Consider the following 19,600-nt stretch of genomic DNA (forward strand, 5'->3'; position numbering starts at 1 on the left):
TGACATGAACGTCTACGTTCCCTGTATTTCCAAACCAATAAAAAAAATAGATTAAATATGCGAATTTACTGTGTGTGTGGAAAGTATATTCAGTCCGAAATAAAACAATGGAACATGGCTGGTATGACTGGGCTTCGAACCTAACAAAAATATAGTCTTTGGATGACATGAAAAAAGATAAAATTGATATTGCTAGTCGAAAGGTAAATTTCCTATGATATATCAGGGTCGTAGCTAGCCCTCTATTCATGTGGATTCATAATTTTGCTAGGGGGTTTCGGGGGCATGCCCCAACGAACAAACCATGGTGCAATCTGGTGCATTCAGGGCGTTCTGAGTTGCTTTATTAATACTGTAAAATTACAGTTTTAGGATCATGTAGTCAAGTTCGCAATTTGCAACTTTGGCTGATTTTTTGTCAGAATCTTGTACTTGCGTATAGGCAGCTACGCGCCTGTATAAAGCAGTGTGTAATTGCTTTACCACATTTTAAACAAATGCTTTACTCCGTCAGTGGACTGTGGACAGAAACCGACCGTGACACACGGAGCGACTGCGACTTCGGAAGGTTCTTTGTACGGATCAATTTTGAAAGTGACATGCGATGAGGGATATGCCTTGCCTAGCGATCAGGATCCATTTAACGTAACATGCGTCAATAACAACAGTTGGGCAAACTTACCAGGATGCAGTCCAATAAGCTGTGGAAATTATACAGCTCAAATCGATAGCCATATACTTGGATACGACCCAAACTCATTTATTGGCTCGGTGTTTAATGAGAATGTAACAATTCTCTGTGTCGACGGATATGAAAACCCAGCTGAAAAGACAGAAACATGTCAATCCGATGGAAAATGGACGAGCAACGTTAGATGCACCGCAGTCAGCTGCGGAAGTTTCCAGGCTCCCGATCATAGTGTCATATTTGAAAATGGAATCGAATATGAAAACACTGTCAACATAACATGCAATCCTGGTTATGAGATTGAAGGTGAATCATCATCGACATGTCAAGCAAATAGGAATTGGACCAGTTATGGAAAATGCAATCCTATTCTCTGCAAAACTTTCGAAGTAGTTCAAAACAGTAAAAACACAAGTATTGTCAATGATATCCGATTTAACGAACCAATAATCATACTTTGTCAGGACGACCATGTATACGTCGGAGACACTTCTTTATCCTGTGATGAAAATGGAGACTGGCCCAATATCAGTTGCGTCCCCGTGGCTTGCAGTGGCACAACAAATATTGACAACGGTAAAATATCAAATGCAAGCGAAACCACGTTAATCTACCAGTGCAATGACGGATATGAAACGGATGACAACATTATTGTCGAATGTCTGAATGATCAGTGGGACTCACTTCCAGTCTGCACGAGAAAGGACTGTGGAAAAATTGCGACTCTCATGAATGGAAACATAACATATGTCGACGGGACCTTTTTTGGTGATACAGCTGTAGTAGAATGTGATATCGGATATGAGCTTTCACAAGAAGACATAATTCAGTGCCAAAGCAATGGCACATGGAATTATCTTCCATTCTGTGACAAAGTATATTGTGATACATTCCCACCAAATGCAGTTAATTCAAGTTCTACAGGATATGGGTTTGGAGATAGAGTTGAAATTACCTGTGAAAAAGGATATAGGGTTATTGAGAACATTTCTGAATGTCAGAGTAACAAACGCTGGGTCCCTGATTCAGTTTGCCAAATTAAGGACTGTGGAAATATTTCAATTGAAAATGGACAGATCCAAGATGAAGCAAATACTACTTTTGGAAGTGTGATATTTGTTGCATGCGAAGATGGTTTAAGCATTATTGGAAAAGAACATGTGTCGTGTTTAGAAACCGGAGAATGGGACGCGCTTCCCATCTGTGTCCAATCAGATTGCGGAAACTTGACACTTCCTGAACAAGCGTATGCGAACGGCAGCATCGTTGAATGCACGGATGGCTACACATTGAAAGGCAATTCAGACATCAAATGCCACAGCAATGGATCTTGGGAGCCTGTTGGAGATTGTAATCCAGTTTCTTGTAATGCTACCGACGCTCCATCAAATGGTGATATTAAAAATAAAACCAGCTCTCATGTATTTCAGACCAAACTGACGGTAATGTGTAACGAGGGATACCAACTTAATGGTAGTGAAACTATCGAATGTTTAAGCAGTGGTAAATGGAGCGTTATCGCCGAGTGTCCACCTGTCACCTGCCTTCCATTTACACTGCCCAATAATAGCAATTTTATCGAGGTAAACGACCAAAGTAAAAACACATACATGTCCAACTTTACTATAAAATGTCTAAATGGTTACGAAATGAAAGGAAATGCAAATGTAACTTGTCAATCTAATGGAACCTGGACAATATCTCCTGAATGTGTGCCAGTTATGTGCAAAAACTACACTGTTCCTCCCAATGCGCATATCGCCGAGGGCGAGTCTCCTGCCAACTATTTTAATGAATCTATAACAGTTATGTGCGATTTAGGATACGATTATGCTGATAGTGCATTGACCACTGATGTATGCCAATCAAACAAAAACTGGACTACTCAAGTTTCTTGTGAGCCCGTTTCATGTGGAGCCTTCGGAGAAACCATAGAATACGCTGAAATGAGCCAAGACGGTAGCAATTATGGCGACAACATCACAGTAACGTGTAACACAGGCTATGTACTCAAGGGAGCGGAAATCATTCAGTGTGCAGAAAACAGATCATGGAGCAGTGCTCCTACTTGCGAACCCATTAACTGTACACAACTGAGCGAAGTCCTTCCTAAAAATGTAGTAATTTCTATGGGAAGCACTAACCCTTTTTCCTACAATAATACGGTTGAATTGGTATGCATAGAAGGATATGAAACAAACAGTTCAACTTCAGTGACATGCCAAGCCGATAGGAACTGGACACCTTTTCCAGAATGTGAGGCTATATCATGTGGAGCCTTTGGAGAAACCATAACGAACGCCGAAACGAGCCAATACAATAGTAATTACGGTGACAACATCACAGTTACGTGTTACACAGGTTATGCACTTGAGGGATCGGGAATTATTCAGTGTGGAGCGGACAGATCATGGAGCAACGCTCCTTCTTGCGCACCCATTAACTGTACACAATTGAGCGAAATCCTTCCTAAAAACGTAGCGATATCTGAAGGAAGTACTAACCATTTTTCCTACAATGATACAGTTGAATTAGTATGCAAGGAAGGATATGAAACAGACAGTTCAACTACAGTGACATGTCAAGCTGATGGGAACTGGACACCTTTTCCAGAATGTGAGGCTGTTTCATGTGGACCCTTCGGAGAAACCATAGAAAACGCTGAAATTAGCCAAGACGGTGGTAATTACGGTGACAACATCACAGTTACGTGTTACACAGGTTATGCACTTGAGGGATCGGGAATTATTCAGTGTGGAGCGGACAGATCATGGAGCAACGCTCCTTCTTGCGCACCCATTAACTGTACACAATTGAGCGAAATCCTTCCTAAAAACGTAGCGGTTTCTGTGGGAAGCACTAACCCTTTTTCCTACAATGATACAGTAGAATTAGTATGTAAGGAAGGATATGAAACAAACAGTTCCATTTCAGTTACATGTCTAGCTGATGGGAATTGGACACCTTTTCCAGAATGTGAGGCTGTTTCATGTGGACACTTTAGAGAAACCATAGAAAACGCTGAAATGAGCCAAGACGGTAGTAATTACGGTGACAACATCACAGTTACGTGTTACACAGGTTATGCACTTGACGGATCGGGAATAATTCAGTGTGGAGCGGACAGATCATGGAGCAACGCTCCTACTTGCGGACCCATTAACTGTACACAATTGAGCGAAATCCTTCCTAAAAACGTAGCGATTTTTGTTGGAAGCACCAATCCTTTTTCCTACAATGATACAGTTGAATTAGTATGCAAGGAAGGATATGAAACAAACAGTTCAACTACAGTGACATGTCAAGCTGATGGGAACTGGACACCTTTTCCAGAATGTGAGGCTGTTTCATGTGGAGCCTTTGGAGAAACCATAGAAAACGCTGAAATGAGCCAAGACGGTAGTAATTACGGTGACAACATCACAGTTACGTGTTACACAGGTTATGCACTTGACGGATCGGGAATTATTCAGTGTGGAGCGGACAGATCATGGAGCAACGCTCCTACTTGCGGACCAATAAACTGTACCCAATTGAGCGAAATCCTTCCTAAAAACGTAGCGATTTCTGTTAGAAGCATCAACCCTTTTTCCTACAATGTTACAGTGGAGTTAGTATGCAAGGAAGGATATGAAACAAACAGTTCAACTTCAGTGACATGTCAAGCTGATGGGAACTGGACACCTTTTCCAGAGTGTGAGGCTGTTTCATGTGGAGCCTTTGGAGAAACCATAATGAACGCCGAAACGAGCCAATACAATAATAGTTACGGTGACAACATCACAGTCACGTGTTACACAGGTTATGCACTTGAGGGATCGGGATCTATTCAGTGTGGAGCGGACAAATCATGGAGCGATGCTCCTTCTTGCGCACCCATCAACTGTACACACTTGAGCGAAGAAATCCTCCCTGAAAACCTTGCAATTTCTGAAGGAAGCGCAAATCTTTTTCACTACAATATAACCGTTGATTTAGCCTGCGGAGTTGGATATATAATTAACGGTACGAGGTCGGTCACATGTCAAGCAAATGGAACTTGGACTAATCTTCCAAAATGTAACGCCATAAAATGTGTCAAGTTTATTCCACCGGAATTCGGGGACATTGATAAAAGTTTTTACGTCGGTCAATACCTTAAAGAAAATGTAACGATTAAATGTCAGGACGGCTTTAAAATAGAAGATCCTACTATATCGACGGCTGAATGCCAATCGAACGGAACCTGGACAACTAGAGTGAAATGCGTCAAGATAAATTGCGGAGAGCATGAACAAGTAACAAACGGCAATTTGGATGGGTCAGATGATGATTTTAATAGCACCATTACTATTTCATGCGATCCCGGGTATGCCTTGCCTGGACCGAATATATCTACATGTCAAGCAAATAAGACATGGTCAGAAATAGGACAATGTCTCCCCATCACATGTACCAATTTTGATGTAGTTGAAAACAGTCAAAACAGAAGTACCATCAGAGATATTAAATACGGAGAAGATATTGACATTCTCTGTAATGATGGATTTGTTTACGTTGGAAAGAAACCTTTAACCTGCTATGCAAATGGTGACTGGCCTGTTGTTAACTGCTCAAGAGTTACATGTAATGGATCAACCGGTATCGATCATGGATCCGTTGTCAACACTAACGAGACCGCATTAGAGTTCAAATGTCAAGATGGATATGAGTCTCTTTCTGGTCTTATAGTGCAGTGTATTGACGGTGAATGGGGAACTCTTCCTAACTGCACCAAAGTCGACTGCGGGCAAATTCAAGATATAGACAACGGTAGCGTAATATATATAAACAAAACAACCCTGTTTGGCGATACGGCAGTGGTAAACTGTAGTTATGGATATGAACCATTGGAAACTCAAGAAATAACTTGTCAAAGCAACGGTAGCTGGAGTCACTATCAAACGTGTGCGCTCATTCGCTGTCCTTCTGTGCTTGGTTCTAATATTTACATAGCGAACTCAACTGCAAATTATTCGTTTGAAGACTCGGCCACAGTTGCATGTGCGGCAGGATACACATTGGATGGTAGCAATGTGATTGAGTGCAAAGCTGATGGGAACTGGACCGACATTCCCACGTGCAGTTTAATAAATTGCAGTAGTCCAATTATTGCGAACGGAAATGTTACATTTAATACAACATCAAATGGTTCTACTGCAACCGTTATCTGTGAGTACGGATATATGCATGATGGAAATGGGTCTGCCCTGTGTGAGAACGGAACTTGGCTCGGAATAGGAAGTTGTGAGACTATTGCATGTAATCCTTTCATGCCACAGAAGAACATGCGTACACAAAATGATTCTAATGGAGAGATTTATCCTTTTAACAGTGTCATTCAGGTGGAATGTGACGAAGGATATCAGTTTACGACGAACGACACAACTCTGACATGTGATTTGACCGGAAATTGGACTGTTCTTCCTGAATGCGAAAAAATTATGTGTACAATACAGAACGTATCAAATGGAAGACCAAACCCAGATAAAGTAATGTTTCTAATAGGTGAATTATATAACCTGACATGTGATGAAGGTTACGATTTGTTGGATGAAAGCAATGTTACATGTGATGAAAATGGAATGTGGAACAAACAGCTGTCTTGTGAACCAGTTAACTGTACAGGTGATATTTCACTTGAAAATGGAACGTTTTCACCTTCAAAACTATTTTATTCGTATGGCAACGAAGTTTCAATCAATTGCAATGAAGGGTTTAAGGTAGAAGGTTCATCTGAGATTCAATGCCTTGCAAATGGGTCTTGGTCACATCTTCCTTCGTGCACACTTATAACATGCGGCAATATTTCTGTTTCTGAAAACGCCGAGATTGTCGACGATGGTGGAAACACATTTGGTTCTAATACAACAATCAAATGCAAACCTGGATTCTACCTCACAGGAATTAATACGTCAATGTGCATGGATGATGAAAATTGGTTAGAACTTGGAAATTGTTCTCTGATCGAGTGTGGGACGATTCCTTTAATAAATAATACAAGGAACATATCTGCGAATTTTACAAGACAATATAATTCGTCCATAAGTTACGAATGCGACGAGGGTTATAACTTCTCCAATGAAAGTGATGCACAAATTGTTTGCTCGCAAAACGGAATGTGGGAAGGAAGTATAACTTGCCAGAAAGTGAAATGCTTAAAGCTGAACATAGGAAATGGCTCAATCAGTGACGAAACGAACGAATTCGGGGATATTGTTCAAGTACAATGCAATGATAATTATACACTGACTGGGAACAGTGAAGTTCGTTGTTTAGCCAACGGGTCATGGGATGATGTACCGATTTGTGAGAAAGTCGTAGTGTGTCCAACTCTTACAATAAGAAATGGAAACATAAACTTCACGGACGGACTTGCGAATGTTACATGTTTCGATCTGTATTCTCTAAATGGTTCTTCAAACGTTGATTGCCAGCAAAATGGGTCATGGACTGAGATACCTAGATGTGATTTAGCATTCTGCCAACCATTAACTATAGACAATGGTTATATAAACGGTACTCAAACCGAAATAGGGTCCGTGGTATATGTGTCTTGCAAAGCCGGCTACAAAGTAAATGGTACTGCGATCACAACATGTGAAGCCGATGGAAACTGGTCGGCAGAAGTTGTTTGTGAACTTATGAGTTGTATTTCGTTTGATGTGAACGAAGGGGTCTTATTTACCGTTGACAATAAGACGGCGCCCTTTAACGGATCAATCATACCGACCTGTATTCCCGGCACTGTCTTTACACCTGGCTCAGTGAGAGAGATAAACTGTACAGAAAATGGATGGATAGGAGCTCCTGAGTGTGAAATTCAGGGTAAGTTACATGAGAGCTGATGTTTAAATGCATTAAGGTAATACTTGCAAAATTGCATAAAAATTATGTTATTCGTACATTAGGATAGCAATAACAAGTACATCTGATACAACATCAACTACAGCAACTTAAATTGCTTCTGCTACCGCTACTGCTACTACTTTTATTTCTAATAAAAAATATTATCAAAATCAGTAATTTTTAAATAATTATTCCATAACTATTTTAAGTTCCTGTCTCATTTTAGGTCAAATTTCATTTGAACAGTACACGTATTCATTCCCAAGTGGTCAGGAAGCCGTTATAAAATGTATCATTTCGAACAACCCCAACTGGCAGCATGCTGTCATGAAGAAAATGAACCAAACCATTTTCAGTGTTTGGAATGATACTGGATCTGTTAGAGTCACTGATGAGATTAGCATTCATACATACACAGCGTTTCATTCCTTGGAATCGACCTTCGAATTTGGTTTAAACATATCGTCTATCATTTGTGACGATGCCGGCGTCTATATATGCGAACTTGAAGCTGGTAATTTTACTAGTGTGAAATCTGCGAACGCCTCAGTTTCCTTAACAGGTATGAAACATACTTAATTAATATGTATAAGAACGAAAATGTAACTTCGGTTTTCATACTATACATTTAATTATTTGAACTTTTAAAACATTGGATCTTTAAATATAGCTATATGAAGCAATCTGCAAAAACCAGGCCAAATGTTAAAAAGCAAATGTTGTTGTTTCTTCAACACTGGGACAGTGGTTTTATTTTTACCGTCAACTGACAAAGAGATATTAAAAAAAAAACGAATGGTACGCTTCAACATGCTGGAAGAAAGATATTTTTTTCATAAAGTCATACTTTACTGGTTTTCACACACTCCTGGTTTTCACAGAGTGTGTCATGTATTATGCTCGGGTTGACGATGTTGTATTCATGACTATCGCTAATACACAGTTGTATTCACAGCAATGTACATAGTTAATGCTATATATTTCACGCATTTGTAATATCGGATTTTCAGATTTATTGCTGATAATCAGATTGCGTGATTACGAATCTTTTTATTAAAACTTATTATTCCACATTTTGCAGTTCTTTCAAATAAAAAACCAACATCTTGAGTAACTACCTTATTTGCAGGAACTGCAACTATTCCAAACATTTCTGCACCAGAATTTATGAACGCTGGCCATGGAGGAGAAATAAAATGTACAGGAAATATTGGCTTTAATGAAAACGGACTTACAGGAAACCTGTCATTATTTGTAACAACCGTCGAGGTATTTGCCTTAAACAATGTGAACCAATGTAGTATATCAACAGCATAAAGTCATAAATATTAAGAATTCATCGAATGATTATTTTATGAACTTTTAAGCTGAACCCTTATATCTACGTAACATTTTTATTATCTCCTCCAAGATTGTTCAATTTTAAATTCCATGACTATACATGATAAATTGACACCCTTATGTTGTTTTGCCGTATTTGTGCGTTGTCATTGTGTTGCGATGAAATATCCCCATTGCACACAAGGCTGTTGTTGATGTTGTCTGTCTTGGGCATCACATTGACTTTAAAACCAAAATAAAACCAAGCTAAGTTAAATGCGGTTACTGATTTACCTCTCTTATATTCCTCGTTACAGCAGTCCATACCAGTATCAGAAATCAACCAACAATGTGATGGATACGCGGAGGCCGTATTTATGGTGCCTGGATTTCCAAACAATATTACTGAAGTTACTGTTCGTTGTGAAACTAGCACAGTCGAAGGTTCCCCTCTGGTTTCATCAAACAGGACGATTGAAATACGATCTTCATACGGTATATGTCAAATATCATCAATTTTGTGACTACTTTTAATCGGCTTACATTTTGCTTAAATGATAATTTAAGCATGAATGAATCACTTTGATTCTAAAAGAGTTTGAAAACCGATGATCGATTTTAGTGCCTTGAGTTTACTAGATAGAATATCTTAATATATTACTTGTTAACAAATTGAAAGAGAATGTATCGTTTATATTTTTCAGTCGCATTTCCCGTGTCCTCATACTTGCTGAAGATAGGACAACCCGGGAGTATCGTATGTGATGTGGCAAACATTGTCAACTGGACCGCGGTTGTTATTTCGAAGCCAGGCGACGCAGACTTTATCGAAGTCTTTTCTAATGGAACAAACAATTTGCAGAATGGAAGTAACATCGATTTGTCGAACTCGAACTTAACGGACACAGCAGTCAAAGTCGTTGTCAATTTTAACAACGTGACTTGTTCGGATGCGGCAATGGAATCTGGAACAATAAACTACACATGTACAGCTCGAAATGGGGACGCAGTACTTGGCCAGGATACAACTAAGATAACATTTCAACGTGAGTTAATTCTGGCACCAGTACCTTCTTTTCATGGGTTGATTGCAATGTTTAATATATAAATTAATCACCAAATTAGAGAAATGTTTTATATAATTTTATTTATTATTTTATTTATATGTGTTAGTTCAAAATCATGTCTTGAAAATCTTTAAGCCCATTTGTTTTTAAAACAAACTTTTTCAATATATGACAGTATGTATATCAATAACATTTCCAATGTAAGCTATGTAAACGTGTGTCTTTAGATCATATTGTATTTCCACATGTGTCGCCAACAACACATTTATACCATAAATGAACTACATTTAGGCCCGCCTGGCTTACCAATTCTCACAATGGCTGAGCGAGTATACGAACGATCGGATTCTTTTGGAGGACAAGAATTTTCGTGCAAGGGCAACGTCGGCTCACCACCAGGAGAGATATACGTCGAAAGCACGTTCATGGATGACTCTGAAATATTTCAAACATTTCTCACATATGACGATACGACAAAAGTGGACACAAGCTATGGCTGGGTAAATGTCGGTCCATTAAATACGACCGTAGCATGTGGTGTAGAAGTGGAAATAAAGTTTGCATTACGAGAGCCTCCTTTGTCCCTGCACAGGAAAAAGTTAAGATGTGTCATTAAGCCTTCTACAGAAATCGTGAACGAAGAGTCAGTTTACTCCGACGTAGGAATTATCATTGTAGTTCCGGGTATGTTTTCATTTATTAGTGTAAGAGCGGAGTGGGGGTCGCTTGTTTTAGTTTTTTTGTCTTCATGAGAGGAATATTTAAATCATTGATTTGATAATTCACCTAACCTCAACATTGAATGTAAGTAGAGGGGAGGTGACATTGACGAATATAATTTTTGTCCAATGCTCAGTATAAAATAATCTTTATTAAAAATATGAAATCGATGTTTTGTTTCAGAGAGCGTTTGTGAAAGTGAAGCTGCTCAAAAGAAAGTAGAACATCCATATACTTGCCATACATTTGTACAATGTTCTGAAAGAAAGTTTGCCTATGCAGCGCTGACAGGATGTCGGGAGGATGAGTGTTATAACGAGAGTCACACCCAAGCTTGCACAAATTGCACATGTCAAAAGCGAGGTAATTATGTTGTTATTTTTAATACGTATGAACACGCCTTGTGTCATTTTGTATTGTTTAAACGTTAAAGGGTAAAAAGGAACGCAAACAATCACTTGGAAACATTATTTTGTTTATTATTTGTGCATAGTGTCTTCTGGATGCTTTGTTAGGAATTATTGAATCGAATACTCTTATCTGTTTATTTTCAGCTCGAACAATTGACGGTAAGTTTATTGTATCTTTATCCTTAGTTAATAGAAACATATTTTAAATGGCGGATTCCTGCCATTTGGAATCTTCGTAATGATGATACGAAAAAAAACGCTCAATGGCCGGGCGTAAATACAAAACTATGACTATATGCCATGTTGCGGGGCGAAAATACGAAATAATAATCTGTGGTATTTCACCCTGCCATATGGCCTACTTTAGAATTTTCGCTGCCTCTCTTCTCGTATTTTCGTATAAGAAGGCATGTGCAAAATAAGAAAGACAGGTCCTACCGCTAAATTTTCAAACATGTGCGTGTAAGTTCCTTTTCAAGACCTCCCACATAGAAACGGAGCATAAAATAACTAGGACGTGGCTTTATTGATTTTGATTCCTTTTCCAATAGATGTCAACCAATTGCTTGGGCCTGCGAAAATATGCCATGTGGCGGCGAAAAATACGAAAATGCGCCTTAAACTCCGAGTGTTGGGGCGGATATGCGCCAAATGTCAATGCGAAAACGCCCCGGTTTATTATTTTCTATTTTAATCTAGCCGTATTGCGTTTTTTCATATTGTCGTATTTTCGCGACGAAGTTACCAAATGTTTGAAGTCAGTCACCATTTTTTAGAGTACCTTACTAAGAATATCCAGTAGGAGGAATTCGAATATATGAACTCTCAGGATTTATTTTGTAAGAATAACATGGTATAATTCAAATGGCGATGATGGTATAGATAATTGGTACCTTGATATTATTGTTATGTATATTCATTTACTGAGATTTGTACTAAGGTGATGATATATTTATATCTGATATCTCGCTTACTAGTAAATGCACACTGTTTGATGCATCCATCGGGGGCATTTGTTACTAACGAGTGACAGAACTCAGGATTGGTAAACATAAATGTATCTTTTTCAGGATTTGCATGCGAAGTAACTACCATTGAAGTTAGTCTCGACAATTCAGCCAACACAGCCTGTTCACTTGAAGGCATCACTACAGTAAACGAGATAGAAATAACAAAGGATGGCCAATTGTACAACTTAACAAGTGTTGGGCAATCCAGCTTCACTGGAAAACTTGGTAAAATGGACGCGCAAGTCGATTTAACTGCAAAGACGGCTTCATTCAGTATTGTAAATGTTTCATGTGAAGATGAGGGCTCCTATCTGATCAAAATAGACAGTTTGTCGGAAGAAATTATCGTGGAAGTTTCATGTAAGTAAAACGGCATATATCTTTTATTTCACAAGTTTAAAACGCTGCTAATACACAACCAATCAAATTTGTATGAATGTGATATCTGTTTCAATGTTTTGATGTTAACTATTTACGATAATCAAAAAGCATACAATACACATATTATTATTATATTGTATAACCAATGTTCTAACGCATCATTCAGGGTTTTATTGCTTATGGTGTTGCACATTTAATTTATTGTTTTCTAAAAAACAATATCTACTTAAAAATAGGAAAAATCACAACAAAATAAAACCTGCGTAATAGTGTTTTTATCACTATCACCTGTTGAAAATAACATAAATGGGCTCACTGTTATCGAATTGCTAAGGGTGTTTCTATAGTGTATAGTCTTTGATTCTCTGCCCGTTCGATGAAATATACCAGAGCGTTAAGATATCGTCGCGATGAAGGATATTGAACTTTTAGACACAATTATAAACAAACAAACTTTTTTCATAATTTACCTGGCAAATAATCTTCGACATTTCCCGTCCAACTATTTTGTACCTTCAATGTAATAGTCTTAAGTAAAGAAATAAGATGAGTATACAATTGTATTTAACATAAGAAGGTTTACTAATAAATCTCCATATAATAAGAAATAACAAAAACCAAACGTTAAAACAACATATGTAAACCAGACCTGAGAAATCCAATAATTCATTAAATAGAACACGGCATTAGAAGGAAGTGTACAATTTACTTTATTACTTAAGTAAAAAAAGAAAGCCTACAAAACAGATAAATATTTAACTTCATTATAGCTCTACCCAAGCAGCCAGAAATATCGGTCCCTGTCTCGTCTTACTTAAATCAGGAAATGACTGTCCAGTGCATGGGTTATGTAGGACGAAAGTCGCAGGAGGCAGCCACCAGGCTTCAGTTGCAAACACATGCTGCGGTAAAAAAAAAAGTTATTGATTAATTATAAGAAAAATGTACCTACCAACAGTATGCCAAACCAGTTGGTATAGCCAGTGCATGGGCGAGCACACCCATATGGGATTTAGACGAGGGGATAGGTGGGGGTAGAGGGTCGGTGCGGTGTGAACTTTGGATCTAAACAAACGATATTCTTTGCTGTCTAAGACAACAGCTGGGGCGGTTAATTTTGTCAAAATCTCAAACGTCGGGGTTTTTCGATGACAAGATAATCCTATGAATTATTTTTGACCGAGTGTTATTCTAGCGGCCTCATAAAGCCAGTCAAAGTCACACCGGACGGGACACATCCGGTGAATAAAGGCCCCGTTGGGGCAATACATTGGTTTTTGTTATAAGTGCAGATGAAATTTGAAATATAATTTTATGAAGCTCATTTTTGTTTGCAGGTTTGCCACATAAAGAGTTATAGTTGTAAGGAATAAACAATCATCGATTCAACATTATATTCTAATTTAAATAAAAAAAAGTATTAAAACAAAACATGTTTGAAAATGTATTTTTTGTTGTTTTACGTTCTATGAAACACATTTAAATCAAGAATAATTTTTTCTTTCGTGTCTTTTTTCACGAACAATATTTTTCAAATAAATATGATGATATTGAAACCATTATTAATTCTAGGACGAGACTGAGTTCATTGTTTACGGAGTATTACCTACAAACCAGTCGATGGAGTGTTCTGACACAACCTGTGAATGCTACGAAACACTGTTCTTTTCAATCTTTCCTACGTTGTCAAAGAACAATAGCGTTGTTAGATGTGCTGCATTGGCTAGCGATGGATCACTGGTGGTTTCCTCAGAAGAAAAAGTCCTGAGCCTTGTCCAAGGAGGTAGGAGGTTTTGATGCTTCGTAAATTGTGAATTATATCAATGTACGTTACAAACATCGTTATTTTCCCTGCTAAATGACGTTTATTCATAGATGTCGATCGTTGCACAACTTGTATTTACAGACATTTACTTCTTCGGGGAAGATGTGACAACAGCCATTGGACGAAGTATCAGTTTGGGGTGTGTTCTTTCAAACGGACTAGGTGCAAATGGCGCAATCGTTTATTTCAATCATAATAATAGTGTTGGAGATACTCAACTGTGCGTCGTATCGCAATCCGGTGTTGGAAATTGTACTGTGGATGGAATTTTGGCTTCTGCAACTAATATAGATTCCAGTGTGACAGTTAATGTCACAATTGGAAATATTTCCTGCTCTAATGTTGGAAGATACACTTGCACATCGATAACCACTTCGGCAAGTGCAGCTTCGATTAATCTGGACGCATTTGGTAAGTCTCTTTTTATATGAGGTAGATTTATTTACGCGATTGTGTTTTGTGTGTGTGGCAACTACAACGTGTTGATAACCAAGTAATGAATTGGCGATACATTGAATGGACATCTTCGGATTTTTGTTAACAATAAGTGTTTATATTGTATAAAACTCATGGAAGTGTTTGAATATTCAAAGATGTACCTTTTGAAACTAACTAGTTGTTATTCAAACCTTTCTATTTAACCTTCAAAATGTACAGACATATTAATGTTGCAGACACTAAATAGGTCAAGTATGCTACACAAATTGAAACTACAGCAGCCAGTTGTATAAAACTATTAAGTCTTTTTACAAGTTTGCAATTGTAAATCATTTGATTGGCTAATTGGGTTCGTTGGATAATTATTGACCAATAAGCACACATTTTGGTTAAATTTATCCAAACCAAGAATCAACCAGTTCAAACACTTGTCTGCAGTAAACTATTGTCATTATGATAATGAATATTTTATACAGAATTCATTAAAAATATTGATCATTCTAGAATTACCAACTGCACCAACACTGAAGTTATCACGACAAATTATTGACGGTCAAGGGACATGGGGAGACAGATTATTTTATTGTTCTGGCGAACTGGGCCCGGAAGGAGCTTTAACAATAGAATGGACTATAAATGGAACGTTTGTACCATTACTAACTGTCAACGAAACAGACAATGATGTCGCTGTTATAATAAAGGATGATATCGTTCAACAAACAAGCACATGCAACAATGAGGTTTCAATTCCCTTTGCATTCCATGCTGGTTATGTTAATAACGAGCTTCACGGCAAACGTTTACGTTGTAAAACATCGCCGTCGCCCAGTCTAGGGTTAGACGTGCTGTACTCGAATGAAGAAGTAATAAAAGTCGTAAACAGTAAGTTGGTTTACCTTCATAAAATGTAAATAGTGATTTATTATTATAGTACTTATTTGTGGTTTGTACATTTGTCGAATGTTAATTATAAAACCATGAAGCAAGTGTCAATTTTATTTATTGCAGGTTCATACTGTGTGGGAAAAGAAGATGGTACCTACATCCACCCATTTCATTGCAACCTTTATATACAATGCGCCTCTAACGTTAGTGGAATGCATGCATGTCAAGACAATTACTGTTGGGATGCATCTGATACTCAATGCAAGCCATGTGACCAGCTCGTTGTTGAATGCCAGGTCGAAGGTTAGTGTGAGCATACACATGATAATTGAATTAAGACATTTGATTAAGGATATAAGAATTCAATTAGGATAATGTGTATTAATAGGTTTCATGGTTAACGAATATCCATTGGTCGATGGCATTTGAACAATACAACTTTTGTCATTCCTAGTAGTGATTATTAGTATTTGTATAATGCGTAATAATAAAGTTAATTTAATAATGTTAAATTGCAATTCATGTCCTTTTGTTTCAGTTACAACGACAACGACAACACCTGATCCACTTTCAGAGCGTATGTAAAGTGTGAAAAATTGTTTGAATGTTCTAAATTTAAATAGAAATTTACCGATGTACATGTTTAAGCATTTTAAATTGTATTGTTATATTATGATAATGTTTTTATTCTTTTTTTACAGAAATAAACTGCCTCCCTAAACAGGTATCCGTCTTCAATGGCACGCAGCCGGACGACGTGTATTGTAGTCTGGTTAATGTCGAACAAATAAACAATTTGAATATATCTAAGAACGGAAATCTGCTGTCAGGTGTACCATATTCTTCAGGAGTTATCACCTTTGGTCAGTTTATAAGCGTAAGTGCTGATACTGGAGCCATAAACGTTACATTTGGAACAGCGTCTTGCGAAGACGAGGGCGAATACTTGATAGAGTTGAACAATGGTACGATGGCCGAATTTAGCGTGTTGGTCGTCTGTAAGTAACTCTTTTTGTCGTTGCTGGTTTGACAATCAGAGGAAGAAAAAACAAAATATAGTCCGAATAGACAATTCCCATATACACATAACACGCCATAAATAGGCATATCGGAGTCCTAGTTTAGAATCTTGTCATTCGCTTCTAATATACAAAATATAATCTGCTTATAAAATTACAGTTTTTGTTAGTAAACAATGTGTTTATATATTGTAGCTAATGCTGAGATCCCAATACTGAGTGTCACATCAACGCCAAAGCTGAACCAGATTCTAAAGATGACCTGTACAGCAATTCTCGGACGCGGACAGGGTGGAACAGAGAGAACGCAGGTTGTCCTTCAAAAACGAAAGGTACTGAAATGATTTTCTTGAGTGATTAACATGAGATATGCACCGTATGTCCAATTTTCAAGTTGCAAAAGACAACAACCTCATGTTAGATAGATAGATGGATGGATGGATGGATGGACGGAAAAACGGACGGATGGACTGACGGACGGAGAGCTAGTTAGATAGATAGATAGATAGATAGATAGATAGATAGATAGATCCATTGATAGATTCCTCGATAAGATAGAAAGCTAGACAAATATTTTGTAGTCATAACGTTGTCTTTTCTATAGAACGGTGAACCATTCGAAGAATATAAGGCAACGGATTCGTCTGACTGTACAACTTCCCCTTGCGTGTGTTCCGTGGAGGCTGAATACTCTGTAGTTCTCACCGATTCTTGGAATGAAACAGATATTAGATGTGCGTTGAAAAATACCAGCACAAACGTGATCGAAGAAGATCTTACGTCATCGGAATCGACAATTACTTTAAGCGACACAGGTAAAAGACAAACGTGTCCGCGAAAATATTCTTCACGAAATAAGGAATCCGATTAACAAATATGTGAATGTTGATACCTGGTGTCCCCATATGATATTGGTATAATTAGATTTTAAGGTTTTGTTGTGCAAAAAAAAAGAAAACTAGTATAACATTTTGTTTTTACCTTTAAAGGTTGCAAAATACTTATTTTAAACTTTCTCTTTAAATTGAAAAAAATCAATGAATGCAACTGTATCAACAGGCATCCTTTACTTTAAGAATGTACAAGTTTTCATTTTTGTATGTGTTAACCTTGACCTTCCTTGTACATACGGTATGCGTTGGTCGTGGCCCTCCACATGAACATACCTTGCAAACAGCTTTATAATCTATTATCTACTGCATATAATATCTTCAATTACATTATTTCTGCATAGACAGTTTGAAAATATTTACGCTAAAGTTTAAAGTTGATTGTACAAAAGGCCTCTGGCCCACACACACACACACACACACTCACACACACACACACAATAACATACATATATCAAACAATCATATGCCATTTAAACCAAAAGGAATCATGTGTGTTTGTAAATAATAAAAACGTAGAGCACGTTAACTTAATTTGGTAAATGAATCAGGCAATATTTAAAATATAAAACTGAAAAGTAAATAAACAAATTTTCGACCATGCATCATGTTCTGTCTTTGTAACAATATTTAATAAAACTTTATAACTAGTGAGGATAATTGTTATATATATTCTAAGCTTTTATGAAAAAAAAAAATATTATTTCATTTAGCACACATGCATGACATAAACAGATGTGTAACACGGGGACGTAACAATGACTTAACAACAGTTAACTTTCCTACAGGTGTTAACTATCTGTTTTGTTTTCCGATAACTTATACATTTCTTCACATTTTCAATTTTGCACGTACGATTTAATTATGTCATTTTTCTAAGATCTGCATCAAATATCAAACCACATAATTTAAATTGTTTCCAAATGCTAATTTATTTTTGTCTAAAACGACCTTGTGCTATATTTTAGGAAACCTGTCCGTATTGAATGAGTTTTGTCAAAGATAATTTTCAAACCTGAGTATTGAGAACAACATGCAACAAATCTAAGGTTGCATTTTATAATAAATCAGACCCATCCTGCAACAGAGAAGTGTCATCTGTAAACTAAGATAATTTGTTTTCAACATTATAAACTGTTATGCCCTTCAACTTTCTATTTTTATTGATATTAAAGAATAAATCATACTTTGCAAAATGACGTTTATGCATATATGTCGATCGTTGCACAACTTGTATTTACAGATATTTACTTCTCCGGGGAAGATGTGACAACAGCCATTGGACGAAGTATCAGTTTGCAGTGTGTTCTTTTAAACGGACTAGGTGCAAATGGCGCAAACGTTCATTTTAGTCCTAATAACAGTGTGGGAGATACTGAACTATGCGTCGTATCGCAATCCGGTGTTGGAAATTGTACTGTGGATGGAATTTGGGCGTATGCAACTAATATAGATTCCAGTGTGACAGTTAATGTCACAATTGGAAATATTTCCTGCTCTAATGTTGGAAGATACACTTGCACATCGATAACCACTTCGGCAAGTGCAGCTTCGATTAATCTGGACGCATTTGGTTAGTCTCTCTTATAATATATAGATTTATTTACGCGACTGTGCTTTGTAGCTAATACATATGTTGATTACAAAGTAATTAATAGGCGAGACATTAAATAGTCATTTCACAATAATTTTAATGAGCGTTTATATTGTATTTAACTCATGTGATCTGTTTGAATATTTTCAATTGTACCGTTTAACATAAATTAGCTATCATTTAAACCTATCTGTTTTTCATTTTGAAACATGAATAGACATATTCTCAAGTGAACCGTTTAAATAAACAAGCTATTATCAAACCCTATCTGTTTTACATGTGAAACATGTATATACATTTGATATTTAATTTCGCAGACAATATTTGGGACAAGTTTGTTACATGAATTAAAAGTGCAGCAGTAAAGTGTATAAACTGCATAAGTTTGCAAACGGTTATCTTTTGACCAGTTTGCACATTTTAATGATTTGGTAAATAACAATCATGGTTAATTATTAGTCAATCTATACACACTTTGGCTAATTT

General features: G+C 37.1%; 1 protein-coding gene across 1 annotated transcript in view; it reads left to right on the forward strand.

The window, feature by feature from the left end:
* Window positions 1–19,600, forward strand: part of LOC128219502 (uncharacterized) — a 68,966-nt gene that overhangs the window by 19,048 nt on the left and 30,318 nt on the right. Inside the window, exons 9-20 of the mRNA XM_052927310.1 lie at window positions 515–7,534; window positions 7,782–8,117; window positions 8,685–8,824; window positions 9,193–9,370; window positions 9,580–9,921; window positions 10,234–10,626; window positions 10,846–11,025; window positions 11,217–11,231; window positions 12,143–12,442; window positions 13,234–13,370; window positions 14,036–14,246; window positions 18,764–19,093. Of these exons, the coding sequence (XP_052783270.1) occupies window positions 515–7,534; window positions 7,782–8,117; window positions 8,685–8,824; window positions 9,193–9,370; window positions 9,580–9,921; window positions 10,234–10,626; window positions 10,846–11,025; window positions 11,217–11,231; window positions 12,143–12,442; window positions 13,234–13,370; window positions 14,036–14,246; window positions 18,764–19,093 (9,582 nt within the window). The remainder of the gene's footprint in view (window positions 1–514; window positions 7,535–7,781; window positions 8,118–8,684; window positions 8,825–9,192; window positions 9,371–9,579; window positions 9,922–10,233; window positions 10,627–10,845; window positions 11,026–11,216; window positions 11,232–12,142; window positions 12,443–13,233; window positions 13,371–14,035; window positions 14,247–18,763; window positions 19,094–19,600) is intronic.

The sequence above is a fragment of the Mya arenaria genome, chromosome 15 (assembly GCF_026914265.1).
Source record: "Mya arenaria isolate MELC-2E11 chromosome 15, ASM2691426v1".
Classification (NCBI taxonomy): Eukaryota; Metazoa; Mollusca; class Bivalvia; order Myida; family Myidae; genus Mya; species Mya arenaria.